Source organism: Tenrec ecaudatus, chromosome 2 (genome assembly GCF_050624435.1).
Source record: "Tenrec ecaudatus isolate mTenEca1 chromosome 2, mTenEca1.hap1, whole genome shotgun sequence".
NCBI classification, from domain to species: Eukaryota; Metazoa; Chordata; class Mammalia; order Afrosoricida; family Tenrecidae; genus Tenrec; species Tenrec ecaudatus.
Genome location: NC_134531.1, coordinates 221,032,735 through 221,047,147, shown reverse-complemented (window position 1 = coordinate 221,047,147; position 14,413 = coordinate 221,032,735). Strand labels below are relative to the sequence as shown.

Genomic DNA, 14,413 nt, shown 5'->3' with positions numbered 1-14,413 from the left:
TGGCGTCCCTATGGGGCGCTGGCACACACGGGGTCACCGGTAATCGCCCACAGCAGCAACTGGTTTGATGTGTGGAATCATGAAGGGGCTTCCAAACATTTGTGGGCAAGTGGAATGAAAGGATGGTTGGCCTTGTCCGCGATGTTGCTGAGCCTTCCTCATTGTTGGGCTATTGGTTTGGTTATTGAACCGAGTGGTGGGAGCGGGCTGAAGTGCATCTGTCGCTCCTGTGAGGTGTGATGGTATTGTGAACTATGCAGTGGTCGGTCAGCACAGGGGACCTGCCAGGCACTCCCTCCTGGAGAGAAAGGATCCTCTGCTCCCAAGAGTTCCAGCCTTGGAAACCCAAAGGGGCAGTTCTCCTCTGTCCTGTGGACTCCTGGCAGCGAATTTCTGGGGGGTTGAGATAAGATGCGAGCCAGTGGGCAGTGGAGGAAGGTGCCGAGGGACTGACTCGGGTGGCTTTGACCTCTGTGCGGGGGCTGCCCTTGCGCACAGTCAAAGCTGGATCTCCACCCCTTGCAGGTCCCAGACACTGGGAAAGGTGCAATGGGATGCAGAGGCCCCGGCCTTTCCCTCCAGGTGAGCCCATCAATTCCCCTTCAATGGCAGGCCTTCCCTAGCTGCAAGGGAGTCTGGGAACTGTAGCTCCCATGCTCAGAGGCCATGACCTCAGGGCTCTGTTACAATTCACAAGGCAAAGAGAGGTATTGGGGCACAACTGAGCCTGTGGTGGAAGGAAAACGCTTTGGGAAAATCTCACGAATCCTCTCTTTATCTCTTATAACAGTCACACACACACCCCCACACACACACCCATACAACACCCACCACCACCACCAATGGAAAACCCCCAATCCAGACAGAAATGGGTGTAGACAACCAAGAAAGACAACGAGAGGCACGCGGCAGGGAGGGTTTGTCCCAGGAAGCGGCTGCAGGCCTCAGGAGGAAGGCTACATCTCAGGAAGCCTCATGTTGGGGTGCTCGACCGTCAGCTGGTTCTCGATGATGTAGCACGCCCCGCAGCTCTCCAGAATGCGGGCCTGGAGGTACGCCTTGTCCTTCTCCTGCCAGGTGTCTGACTCGATGTACACGTTGAAGGGGTCTTGCGAGTGCTCCAGCTTCTTGGAGCGGATGTAACTCAGCATGATGCCCAGGGTGAAGAAGCCGAAGAAGCCCAGCACAATGAGCACATAGAGCACCTCCAGGTGGCTGTCCTCACCGCCGGAGGACCTGCGGGCCAGGTCGGACACGGGGCCGCCCTGCGTGCCCGTCGTCTCCTGCCACAGCTCGGAAGTCAGAAGGGGCGTGACGGCCGTGTGGTTAGCCAGCATCCTCCTGGGTCCGATGGGTCCAAGCACGGTGCGCAGAGTGGCCACGGAGGGCGGGAAAATGCAGCCTGAAACAAGTAGAGTACACGTTGGCCCAAACTCACACTTACGTGTGCCTCTCCCTCCCCCCCCCAACAAAACCATACAACCGAAACCGACACAAACCTAACCAATGCCCATCACATGACCCCAACTCAAGGGTCCCCCTGCACCTCCGGCTGGTGGATCTTCAGAAAGGAACTCTCTGAGCGACAGAAAGGAGGCCGTCTGAACCCACCCAAGGGCTCTTTGGGAAAAGAAGAGCTGGCAACGCACTCCTGCAAAGGTGACGGACGGAAAGCCCTGTTGGGGTCCTCCTCTGTGCAGGGGCCCTACCCCAACAACAAGCTTTGTGGAGGCAGAGCGCCAAGTGCTGTGTGTGGCTCACACAGCCAGCCTGTGGGTGAGCAATGAGTGCACACAGCAGGCAGCATCCCGGGCTTCTCTCTCTCTCTCTCTCTCTCTCTCTCTCTCTCAAACTCCAGTGAGAGGGGCAAGCTCTCAGCAGTGTCATCTCTGACTGCGCGCTGCCCTCTCCCGAAGGACCCCTGCGTACCTCCCTCTGACTCCCAGCCCCCTCTGCAAGGCACAGGCAGCTGAGCTCCCGGTGAGCCGGTGTGCTGTGTGTCTCCCTCAGTTTAGGTAAAGGGACTGGAGTCCTAGATGTCTGTCTGCATCCTGCTTTTCTTCACACTGTGCGTTCCTGGTGGCGCAGTGGCCTGGCACCTGGCTGCCAGCTACAAGGCGGTGGCTCCGACCTGCAGGCCTTCCTCAGTAGAGAGTGGTGGCAGGCGGCCGCAATCAATGGTGGCAGCTGGGAAACCCTCCTGGGGCACTTGTACTCTGTCCTTTGGGGTTGCTTCCAGAAAGAATACACTTCCTCTGGTAATTGTGTGGTGGGGTGTGTGGTATGTGGTGGGGTATATGTGGTATGGTGTGGTGGGGTCTGGTATGGTGCTGTGTGGTATGGTGGAGTGTGGTGGGGTGAGGTATGTGGGGTGTGGTGTGGTGTGTGTGGTGTGGTGTGTAATATATGGTGGGGTGTGTGGGGTGTGGTATGGTAGTGTGTGGTATGTGGTGGGGTGTGGTATGGTGTGTGGTATGGTATGGTGTGTGGTATGGTGTGTGGTGTGGTATGGTGGTGTGTGGTATGGTGGTATGCTGTATGTGGGGTGGTATGTGGGGTGTGGTATGGTGGTGTGTGTAGTGTGGTGTGGTGTGTGGTATGGTGTGTGGTGTGTGGTGTCTGTATGGTGTGTGGTATGGTGTGGGGTGTGGTGTGTGGTGTGTGGTATGGTGTGTGGTATGGTGTGTGGTGTGGTATGGTGGTGTGTGGTGTGGTATGGTGTGTGGTATGGTGTGTGGTGTGGTATGGTGGTGTGTGGTATGGTATGGTGGTATGCTGTATGTGGGGTGGTATGTGGGGTGTGGTATGGGGATGTGTGGTGTGTAGTGGGGTGGGGTCTTATTGCAGTGCAAGCACCCACTTCTGCTCACTCTCACAGAGATGGACACTAAATTTATAAACAAAGGTTTGACAAACATTCGCACCAGTGTCCCCCTCTGCCCGGCCCCAATTCACAATTTTCACACCCCTACACCCAGGGAACTATGTGATTACCTGTACGGGAGTGCTTGCGTGCCAGGTGGTCTGTTTCCCCAGGACCCTCCCTCTAGGGGGAGCTCTGCATACCTTCCCCCTGCAGCTGTGGATCTGCCCTGACGACCTTCACTCAGAACTCCCCCGCAGGACCAATGTCACAGCGCTGCCTCTGCCTGCTAACAAATCCCTAGCATGGGCCGTGTAGAAGGTGACAGGGTTGCCCACTGTTTTACTGTCACTGTCCCGGGACACCTGTTGCAGGTGTGGGAAGGGCAAGCTTCTCTCCACATCATTCTAGGATTCCCCCAGAGGCTTTGTGAACTCTGACAGGTGACCTCAAGATCACCCTGGGGCCATAGGCAAGCAAGAATAGGTTTCTTTTTAAACAAATGCTGGCTTCTATCCCCAACCCAAGGTCAAGGTGATGAAGCCACACTGAAGCTCAACAAGGAAGGGACTGACTGGGAGGTTATCAGGTTTCAGGGGTTTTATTCATTTCTCAAAACGTTCAACTCAATCAAGGATAGCACAAACTTGAGGTGCCCCCAGGTGAAGGAGGGGCCCAGGAACGTGGTTTCTGTCCAGAAACACCTCGGAAGAGAAATCTTGCTGTTCGCTGGGACAGCTCAGCCCTTCTCAGTGACGGGGCACATGGTGCCTCCACGGAGGACGACTGTCTCACCTCAGAAGACTGGTTCTCACTCTCATGTCAGCACATTGTGACCGTGTAGTTTTTCAGTGCCAGACCCGGGATGGTTCAAACCTCCAACCTTCCCGTTCCTAGCCTAGTCGGTGCTTTACAACCATGTCACCCATAGACTTGGTATAACTGGTGCAAGTTTAAAGCTCCTGCTGAATCCACATTCAACAAAAGACTCCTAGCACCTCTTGCTGGCCCCCTCTTGTTCTACCGATCCCCTACCCATGGACGTGCTTCACAATTCCATACCTAGCCTGTCTTCCTTCTGCACTCTCCACCCCTCACCCCCGTGATTGCATAAGCTCCATCCGCTTCACCCCCATGGCCATGAATCCCAACTCCAGACGCCAGGCCCAGGCTTTGCCTCTGAGCACGGGGTGTCTAATTACCTCCCCGAGGAGTTTAGAACACCTGCAGAGCTAGGGGGCACTGTTTCAGCAAGACACCAATGGCCAGTCTGGGGTTTCCCAAGACCACGCTCGGTTTCAACAATTGTCTGGGAGTCAGAGAACCGACAGAAAGCTGTTATACTCACCATGATGGTTGGCTGCAGGGAAAGAGGGCAGACAGTCCTGGAGACCATCCAACATGGCGCTTCCATGGGCCTCTGTCTCTCAGGGACAGAGGACAGGGAGGGCTCCTTTCCTAGCAGCGGTATGCATTGAGTATCGCCAACCGGGGGTGCTCACCCAAGTCTCTGTGTCCAGTTCTTATTGGGGCTCCACCACATGGCGTGACTGACTCATTGTCCATGCAGTTGGTCTCAAGTCTACAAGTCCATTGACACTGAGAGCCAGATCTCCCATCCTAGGTCACACGGTTGGTCTTTCTGACATGGTCACCCTCTATCCTACCTAATTACATTAGGCTATCCAGTGTGGCCCCCAAATTCCCAAACAAGCAACATCACCCCCATCATACATAGTATGGCTTAGAGATCACCTGTCAGAAGTCAAGAGCAAGGTTAAATGCTTTACTACACTCACCAAAGGGGCATTTCCCTTCAGTGACTCCCCAGACTCCTCACAGTCAGCATCCGCCCCATACTGTTACGGGCTGCTCCGTGCCTTACTGACCCAGATAACTGGAGTACCCATCCTGAAACCAGAGTTACCCCAACGATAAATCCAATCTTGCTGGTCCCCCATTCAGAGGCTCCTCTCCAGCTTCAAGCTGATCCCCCAAGTCTTCAGCATGGTGCAGGGTCTAACAATAGGCATCCTACCTCCCTCTCTAGCCCATTCTTTCTAGTGTGCTGCGACTCTCTGCTCCAGCCCAGCTGGCTAAACCCCGCAACAAGACCTTGAATCTTCCTAAGATGTCTCCAAACCCTGCCTTCCCAGTTAGCATGACATGTGCACGGCCTTGTAAGACCTTGAATTGGCACCTGCGGCTGTGCTGCTTGCCCCAACCTTGTTACCCTGCCAGCCTGATCAGAAAGCCCCTCCTAGCACATCCCTCCCCTTGAGCCAGCCACTACTCTGAGCTATAAAAATCATGGCTTTCTCCATCCTGAATCGAGAGGTTTCCAGGTGCTATAGCCTACTCTTGGCCCAGCTGTTTAGTAAAGGCTGCATAATAGAGCGGCCTGGTTGATCGCGCCCGCTTCCAACACACAGCCCTGCCCTTACATGCCTGTCTCCAGCGCAGCTGCCTGTTCATTGAAATGGTGATCAAAACCAGGCCAAACCAGTTACCGCCAGGTAGGTTCCAAGGCACGGACCCCCTGTGTCAGAGTAAACTGTGCTCCATAGAGTTGTTTCTTGTTTTATTTTATTTTTAATCATTGATTGGGAGCTCTTACAGCTCTTATCACAATCCATACAGCCATCCATTGTGTCAAGCACATTTGTACATATGTTGCTATCATCACTCTCGAAACATTTTCTTTCTACTTGAGCCCTTGATAATTTATAAGTTATTATTTTTTCATGTCTTATACCGAACAGTCTCCCTTCGCCCACTTTTCTGTTGTCCATCCCCCTGGGAGGGGATTATATGTCGATCATTGTGATCAGTTCCCCCTTTCTCTACCATCTTCCTCTTCCCCTCCTGGTATTGCTACTCTCACTATTGGTCCTGAGGGGGTTCTGTCTGGATTCCCAGTGCACATTTTGTGGTTGTTAAAATGATACCATGTAACAGTTTATACTCGTACAACTCAGCGACACTGATTACATTCTTGCAGTTGTATAACCAGACTCCCCCTTCTTCTCAGGATTGTCGCCCCCCCCCTCAACATAGACTCACTGCCCCCAGAAGCTTCCTGTCTCATCTTCCAAGACCCTGCAGTCAGTTTGATTCTATCTAGACAGAAAGCAAGAGCACCATGCTCAAGACAGACATGCTTTTTTTTTTTAGAATCAAATGAGTGGTTTTATTATGAACTTGGTGGTAGCACTATGCCTTTTTGCCTCTTGTGCTTAGCCACCAGAAAGATCTGCATGCATTGTGTAATACACAGTAAAACCACTTGAAAACATCCATGGTATAATTTCCAGCCACAATTTTTGACTCAAAGAGGTTTACTCAGGACTCATCCTGAAGGAACAGTGACTGGACTCATTCTTGTACCAAATGGAAACAAAATGTAAGTGTGTGTGAATAATAAGACTTCTCATAAATATTAATTTCTTACTTAGTAGGAAAAGAAGGTTTTTCAGGCGGCAGAGCATAATGGATGAATAGAGCTCCCAAATACCTCTTGGTTGAGCTACTAACCACAAGGTCAGAAGTTCAAAAACCCCAGCCAATCCTTCAGAGAAAGAGAAAACTTTCTACTCCCCTAACAAATTACAGTCTCAAAAGCCCACGGGAGCAGTTCCACCTCAAAGGCAGACATTCTTTATCAGTTAAACAGTTGCTTGGTGTTAAGAAGACTTTGTGGGGACATTTGGGGCCGTAGGTTTAGAGTGCCTCAATGGAGTAGTTTCTGGGGTTCTTCAGCACCAGTAGTTTCTGGGGTTCATCTGGTCTCATGGCTCCAGAAGGTCTGGAGTCCATACAATTTGAAATTGTGTTCTGAATTTCCCTCCTTTCAATCAGGATTAATCTATAGAATCTTTGGGGGGGAAGGGTTCAGTAGCGATATCTGGGTACCATCCACTTCTGGTCTCTTGGTGAGAGAGGCACTTGTTGACAGAGGCAACCTGTTGCACACTAAATGTCTTCTACTCTGCCTCTCCATCTGTGCTCCAGGTGCACAGAGACCAGTTGCTGTCCCACGGATGACCACTTGCAGACCCTTTGATCCCAGACACAGTGCAAGGACCTACGAGATGGAACAGAAGGCCGCTCCGTAGGATTTTCAAGGATGTGACTAGCACCAGAGCTTCTTCAAATTTTCCCCAAGTGGGTTTGATCTCCCAACCTTTTGGTTAGTGGGTGTCATGATCATTCTTTAAAACTCAGCTCAGCATCCACCTGCTTCCCGAAGCCTTCTCTGACAATGGAACTGAGTCAGCACCACCCAGCTGTTGCCCTCGTAGCACCCTGGGCTCCCTGTCAACGCTGCCACATTACAGCACTGGGAGTTGGAGGCTGGTGGGGGGAGGGGGGGATATGTCACTAGAGCTCCTCCGCTGCCAGTCAGGGAGCTGCCTTCTCCTCATGATTGAAGAGCAGCCACACTTCTTGGCATCTCCCTCTGTGCATAGAGCTCGCCAGGGGTCAGGCTACAGGAGACTGAAACCTTCCCTTGAGCGCAGAGTAGCTAAAGCAAGTGAGAGAAATAATGACGTGAACCTGCTCAACAGAAGACTTCAAAGGGCACCTTGAGAAGATAAATTAAAGCATCACAATGAAATGTGCCGAGATCTGGTGCTAGAAAGCAAGCGGTGAGAACATACTAGGCACTTCTCTAACTAACAGAGATGAAGAAAAGGAATCGAGCCTCACATTGCTACAGTGAATGAGTCTCTGGTAAATGCTGAATGATGCTGGAAGCATCAGAAGACGATGGAAGGAATGAAACAAGAATTGGTTGGTATTCAACCATTTCGGAAGATAGTATATGATCAAGAACCACTGGTGCTGAAGAAAGAAGTTCAAGCTGCACTGAAGGCACTGACAACAACAACAAAAAGCCTCCAGGAACGGACTAAATACCAGTTGAGATGGGTCAACACACAGCTGCAATGCTGGAAGCCGTTGCTTTTCTATGCCAAGAACCATGGCAGCTACCTGGCCAACTGGACACTCCTTTGAAGCTACCTGGCCAACTGGACGTTCCTTTGAAGCTACATGGCCAACTGGGACAGATGCATATTTATGCACACTCCAAAAAAATTTAAAAGGTGACCCAACAGAATGTGGAAATGATTGGACAATGTCACTATTATCACATGCAAGAAAAATCTTGCTGAAAACAATTCAAAAACAATGGGTGCAGCAGTAGTACATCAAGAGGAACCTGCCAGAAAGTCAACCCATCATCAGAGAGGACCTGGGATGAGGACAACATTGCTGATGCAGATGGACTGTGGCCGAAAGCAGAGAATACCAAAAAGATGTTCCCTTGCATTGTATTGATTATGCAAAGACATTCAATTGTGTGGATCAATAATAAATGATGGAGAGCCCTGAGCAGAATAAGCATTCCACAGTCCTTCATTGCGCCCCATGCACAGAGACTGCACATGGATCAAGAGGCAGCTGTGCAAACAGAACAAGAAAATACCGCAGGGTGAAGAGAAAATAAAGGGTGTATCAGGATTGTATCCTCTCAGCATGCGTACTGAATCTGTGTGCTATGCAAGTAATCAGCGAAGCTGCATTAGATAAAGGAGAATGCAGTACCAGGATTGGGGGAAGGCTTATTAACAAGCTGAGATCTGCAGATGACACAATCTTTCCTGCTAAAGTGGAGAGGACATACTTATGAAGGTCAAGGATTGCAGCCTTCAGTATAGACTGTGATTCATGTAAAGAAGACCAAAATCCTTATCAGTAGGCCAATAGGTAATATCATGATCAACAGAGAAAGGTTGACGTTGCCGAGTTTTGTCTTGCTTGGATCTACCATCAATGCTCATGGAAGCAGCAGTCAAGAGATCAGACAACACATTGCATTAGGTAAATCTGCTGTGCAAGACCTCCACGCTGTGCTTGGCAGTGACTGTTGAGTCAGCTTTGACCCGTAGCAATCCTGTGCACAGCAGAACGAAACACTGCATGATCCTGCACCATCCTCACAGTGATGCCTATGCCTGAGACCATGGATGCAGCCACTGGCTCAGTCCATCTCATGGAGGGTCTTCCTCTTTTTGTCACCCTCCCACTACCAAACATAACATCTTTCTCCAGGGAATGGTCTCTCCTGACAACATGTCCAAAGTATGTAAGACCAAGTCTTGCCATCCCTGCCTCTAAGGAGCACTCTGGCCCTACTTCTTCCAACACTGATCGGTCTGTCCTTTTAGCAGTCCACAGTACTTTCAATATTCTTCTCCAGCACCAAAATTCAAATGCCATCAATTCTTCTATGGTCTTCCTTATTCAGTGTCCAACTTCCACATGCATATGATGCAATGGAGAATACCATGGTTTGGGTCAGGCACACCTTGGTCCTCAAACTAACATTCTTGCTCTTCCACACTTTAAAGAGGTCTGTGCAGCAGATTTACCCAAAGCAACTCTTCTTTGGATTTTTTGCCTGCTGCTTCCATGAGCACTGATTGTGGATCCAAGGAAAACAAGATCCTTGACAACTTCAATCTTTTCTCCATCATCATAATGATACTTTATTGGTCCGGTTGTGAGGACTGTGGTCTTCCTTACATTGAGTTGTCATCCAGACTAAAGGCTGCAATCCCCGATCTTCATCAGAAGTGCTTCAAGTCCTCCTGGTGTCATCTGCATATTGCAGGTTGTTAATAAGTCTTTCTCCAATCCCAATTCCACATTCTTCTTCTTATAATCCAGCTTCTCTGATGATTTGCTCAGCATACTGATTAAACAAGTATGGTGAGAGGATACAATTTAAAACACAGTTTGCCACTTTAAATTGCTGAAAAGCAAAAGATTACTTTGCGTTGTTACTTTGAAGACTAACTTACCCAACTCAAGCCATGATATTTCCCATTTCCACCTATGCGTGTGAAAGTTGAACCTTGACTAAAATGACCAAAGGAGAATAGATGCATTTGAAGTCTGGTGCTGAAGAAGAACATGGAAAGTACCATGGGCTGCCAAAAAACGGAGCAAAGCAAAACAAAGCCCCAAGCTCATCTGTCTTGGAAGCAGTACAGCCGAATGCTTATAGGCAAGGATGGTGAGACCATCTCACATCTCACAGACATCTGATCATGAGAAAACAGACCCAGCAAAAATAGAGGAAGCTCCTGGACTAGATGGGTTGGCACAGGAGCTGCCTCGTTGGGCTCGAACATGAGAACAACTGTGAGGATGGCACTGGACCGGGAGGCGTTTCGTTCTATTGTCCACAGGGTCGCTACGAGCCAGAACCGACTCAATGCAACTGAGACTGAGCAGGTTAGCCACCAACGACTTCTTTAAGGTGTTCAAAAGCCAAGGTGTCCCTTTGAGGACTAAGGTGCGCTGGTCCAAGCCTTTGGATTCCCAGTGGTCTCCTCTGCATGTGAAAGCTGGACAGAGTTAGGAAGGCCGGAGAAGAATGGATGCATCTGAATGATGGTGTTGGCAAAGTATCACAACTGTACCACAGACAACCCAAGGAAATAACTGTCTTGGAAGCTGACAGAGAGCTCTCCTTAGAAACAAAGATGGCAAGACTTCATCTCACATGCGTTTGTCATGTTATCAGTAGGGACCAGTAAAGTAGAGGGTCAACAACAACAACAACAAAGAGGAAGACCCTCGATGGGACAGATGGACCCAGTGACTTAAACAAAGGGCTTATCCAGAGCGAGGCATGTGGGGCGCGGCCCAGGACTGAGCAGGGCTTCACTGTGCTGTACAGGGAAAGGCTATGCATTGACTCAACACCACCTGACAGTACAACAGCCGAGGCAGTCTGTCTGTCAGTGGCTAGGATGCCTTACATGTTGCTAGGATGCTAAACGGATGTCAGCAGTTTCCAGATGAAGTCAGACTTGGAAGGCCTGGAGAACTAGTTGTGGAAATCAATCAATAAGAAGCCTTTTAATCACAAGGGGCATAGGGCTGTCGCCAGACCGCACAGTACCAGTGCTCTGTTTTGCATGGGGTCACCATTCATGGGGACCTTGGCCATAGCAGCTAACAGAAACAACCCCATTATAAGGGGAAGGCAGGTGTGGTAGGCATATAATCTGCTGTCAATTTGAGAGGGTTAAGAGTGAAGGGGTGGGGTTTCGCCTACCAATCAGGTTGCAGCTTAATGATCTAATTGAAAGGCACTAAGGAGGTAAATAGCTTGCTGGAGGCAGGATGCAGGCTGACTCCCTGGGAGACATTGCAGTTGACCAGACACATGGAGCGAGGCTAGTGTCCTGAGCTGGAGGAGCCACGTGGAGACCCCTGCACGAGCTGAGATGCTTACAACACCATTGGATCCACAAGACGTCCCACCCACTGGCCAGTGATCTTCCTGCAGTTGGTGTCATTGCATGTGTTCCGTGAGTCTGAAGAGAACTTTATTGATTGGTATCAGACATATGGGTGAAAAGCGGACTATGGAGTTGATCTGGACTGAGCTGGGATGTTTTCTTAATGTACAATTACTCTTTTTGTACAGCTTTCTTATACACATATGCGTGTCCATGAATTTGTTTCTCTAGTCTACCCAGACTAACACAGCAGGGGTGGATAGGTAGGTCTACAGGAACCATTTGAGAAGAGCTCAGAACATGGTGCTTCAGCATCACTTTAAAAGTTAGCCTACAGCAGTGTAGCAAAGATGAAACATACAACTTGCCTCTACTTCTCAAATGCTTCTACCCCCGCCTCCCGCCCTCCTATCGTGATTCCAATTCTACCTTACAAATCCGGCTAGGCCAGAGGATGCACACTGGTACAGATAGGAACCGGAAACACGGAATCCAGGGTGGATGATTCCTTCAGGACCAGTGGTGAGAGTGGAGATACTGGGAGGGTGGAGGGAAGGTGGGGTAGAAAGGAGGAACCGATTACAAGGATGTACATGTAACCTCCTCTCTGGGTAACAGACAACAGAAAAGTTGGTGAAGGAAGATGTCAGACAGTGTAAGACACGACAAAATAATAATGATTTCTAAATTGTCAAGGGTTCATGAGGGAGGGGAGCCGGAGAGGGAGGGGGAAGAAATGAGGAGCTGATACCAAGGGCTCTAGTAGAAAGCAAATGTTTTGAGAATGATGAGGGCAACAAATGTACAAATGTGCTTGACACAATGGGTGGATGGATGGATTGTGATAAGAGTGGTACAAGCTCACAATGAAATGATAAAGTAAAAACAAATAGCCCACACCATTAAGGATGGTCAGAAGGCACCCCACCTTGCCCCAGGAAGCAGGCCTGCAGCTAACATACTCCGGCTTCCCAAGCCCACAGTGGCCTCCGGCAGCAAAAGGTCTAGCTGACCACAGACTAATAGCGAGTTCTCACGGCTTTGAGACCACAGGAGCCTAGACTTTGGGCAGCAACTGTCAAACATTAATAGTCTCCTGGCCAATGATGTCAGACAGTCAATCAGCGGAAGAGTAACTTCTACAATAAAGTCATACTAAAGGTCATATCAAAGGTTCTCACGAAACCAGGCTGTTTCTGAAAACCAGATGGAGTAGCAAGTGAGCAAGACAACTCGCTGGCTGAAGGGAGCAGCTAGAAGCAGGAGCTGGGGCAGCCTCGTGGGTCCAAACTGCCCCAGCGGTGCTCTGAAGCTTCGGGGTGCTTGGCCTTGAGCACACTTCAGATTCACCATGTTGGAATTCAGAGTGTGGGGCTGCCCCCACAGTTTCTAATCCAGACAGGGTTTTCAACCCCTGAAAGGGTTACAGTTTCAGCAACCCGCTGGGGCAATTCTGCCCTGTCCTGTAGGGTCGCTATGAGTCAGCATCGATCAGATGGCAGTGAGTTTGCTTTGGGTTTTGAGGTCTGGGATGACCCCTAAGAATGAGCATTTCTGACAAGCTCCCAGGCCATGCTGAGTTCGCCGGTCAGGGGGCCACACTGGGTACCCCAGAGGACTCACCTGGGGAGAGTTAAGACAATCCTGCGGCCTACATGCCACCTTCAGAGATCTTGACATAAGTGGTCTGGGTAGGTGCCTGGCCCTGGAAGTCCTGAAAGCTTCCCAGGTGGGAAGCTTCCCAGGTGGTCCTGAGTTCCAGCAAAGATTGTGTGGCAGAACTCGGGGGGTCTTGTGGGCTGCAAGGTACCAGGAAGAATTTTGTAAGAATGGAAGCATGTTTTCACAATGTAATTTTCAAATCTGGTTTGTTTTTCCAATTTTTTTTTTAAACTTGCCTGCCCCTAGTCCTCTCTAGTCTTCGCTGTCACCCAGCTGCCCCTGCTGCAGCTCATGCTGGCACCTTCAATTACAATGAACATGTCGGAGCCTGACCAGAAAAGTCCACTAATGAACTGCTTTTCAAATGACTCTTGGCATTTTGGAAGAAAGGCCTCTCTCTTCTTTACATGCAATTTACTGTCTCGCTTTGTGCAGTGCCTTCTGTGTACTCGTGGCCTGCGCGCTGGGGCCCCAGGCGGGCTCCCTGAATAAGCAGCGGGGTGACATGGAACCTCAATCTCCCTCTCATTAGGAGGCTTTCATCCCTTTAGAGAGATGCTCCACATTCACGAATGCAAAAGCACCCACAGGCCCAGGGACCCTGAGTTTAGAGCGTCAAACTCAAATGGATCCCACAAGCTTTTAACTTACAGAAAATGTGGCTCCGTGGAGGGCAAGGTGTCATGGCCAAGGTCATGGCTCTTATAAAAAAATACATGTAGGCCCTCATGGAGAGATCACTGAAGATATGGGTGCTGTGGCAAAGTGTAGCGAAGAAAGCACACGGTTCCTGGCAATCTGAAAGAATAGCATCTGGGGTCTTAATGGCTTGTCTTAAAAACACACACACACACACACACACACACACACACACACACAACAAAGCAGCCATCTAAGTGAGGCATCAGTTAAGTCTACATGAAAGAAGCACACCAGCCTGTGCGATCCCAGGATGACAAATAATAAAAACCAAACCCGGAGGAAGAAATGATATTCGAGCCTAAATTCTGACACCTGGTTTGCAGAAGGCTATGGTTTGACAGTAAAAGCCCAAAGTGCATTCACAGGATCCCACCCACAAGGATGAACCCTCTGGTGAATTTCCCTCTGACTGTGCACCGGGGATGGGAAAGCCCTGTTACAGGCAGAATACCTCGTGGAGGAGATTACTGCATAGTGGTGAGGGGACAATGTGACACCTTTGTTTGCATCTCCCTCTCAATTCAATGTACAACCAGTCTTGACTGCTGTCTACTGAGGTTTTTCTCTGTTGGCCCATTCGTATTTTGTTGGGCCATTTTGCGTTGATCTTGTATGTTTTTGTGTATAGGAAACCCAGAACAGGCAAAACCAACAGCTACAACTAGAGTAAGCGTTTCAAAGGGACCCGGCAGGGGAGGTGGGTGGGAAATGGAGCGCTACCAAGAAGCACAAGGAAAAGGACACTTCCTGGAACAGAGAGTGGTGATAGTTGAACGGCTCTCACAGGTGTGTTGGAGCGAGTGAATGGTATGTCAGTGAAACTGTTGAACACTTTTTTTAAACACGGGAAAGTTAGTCTCTTGGC

At 49.8% G+C, this 14,413-nt stretch overlaps 1 protein-coding gene across 1 annotated transcript; it reads right to left on the bottom strand.

Moving 5' to 3' along the window:
• Positions 1-956: 956 nt before the first annotated feature.
• Positions 957-1,337, bottom strand: KCNE1 (potassium voltage-gated channel subfamily E regulatory subunit 1). The gene has a single exon (XM_075543372.1). It carries the CDS (start codon positions 1,335-1,337, stop codon positions 957-959), a length of 381 nt encoding a protein of 126 aa, XP_075399487.1.
• Between the last annotated feature and the right edge of the window lie 13,076 nt (positions 1,338-14,413).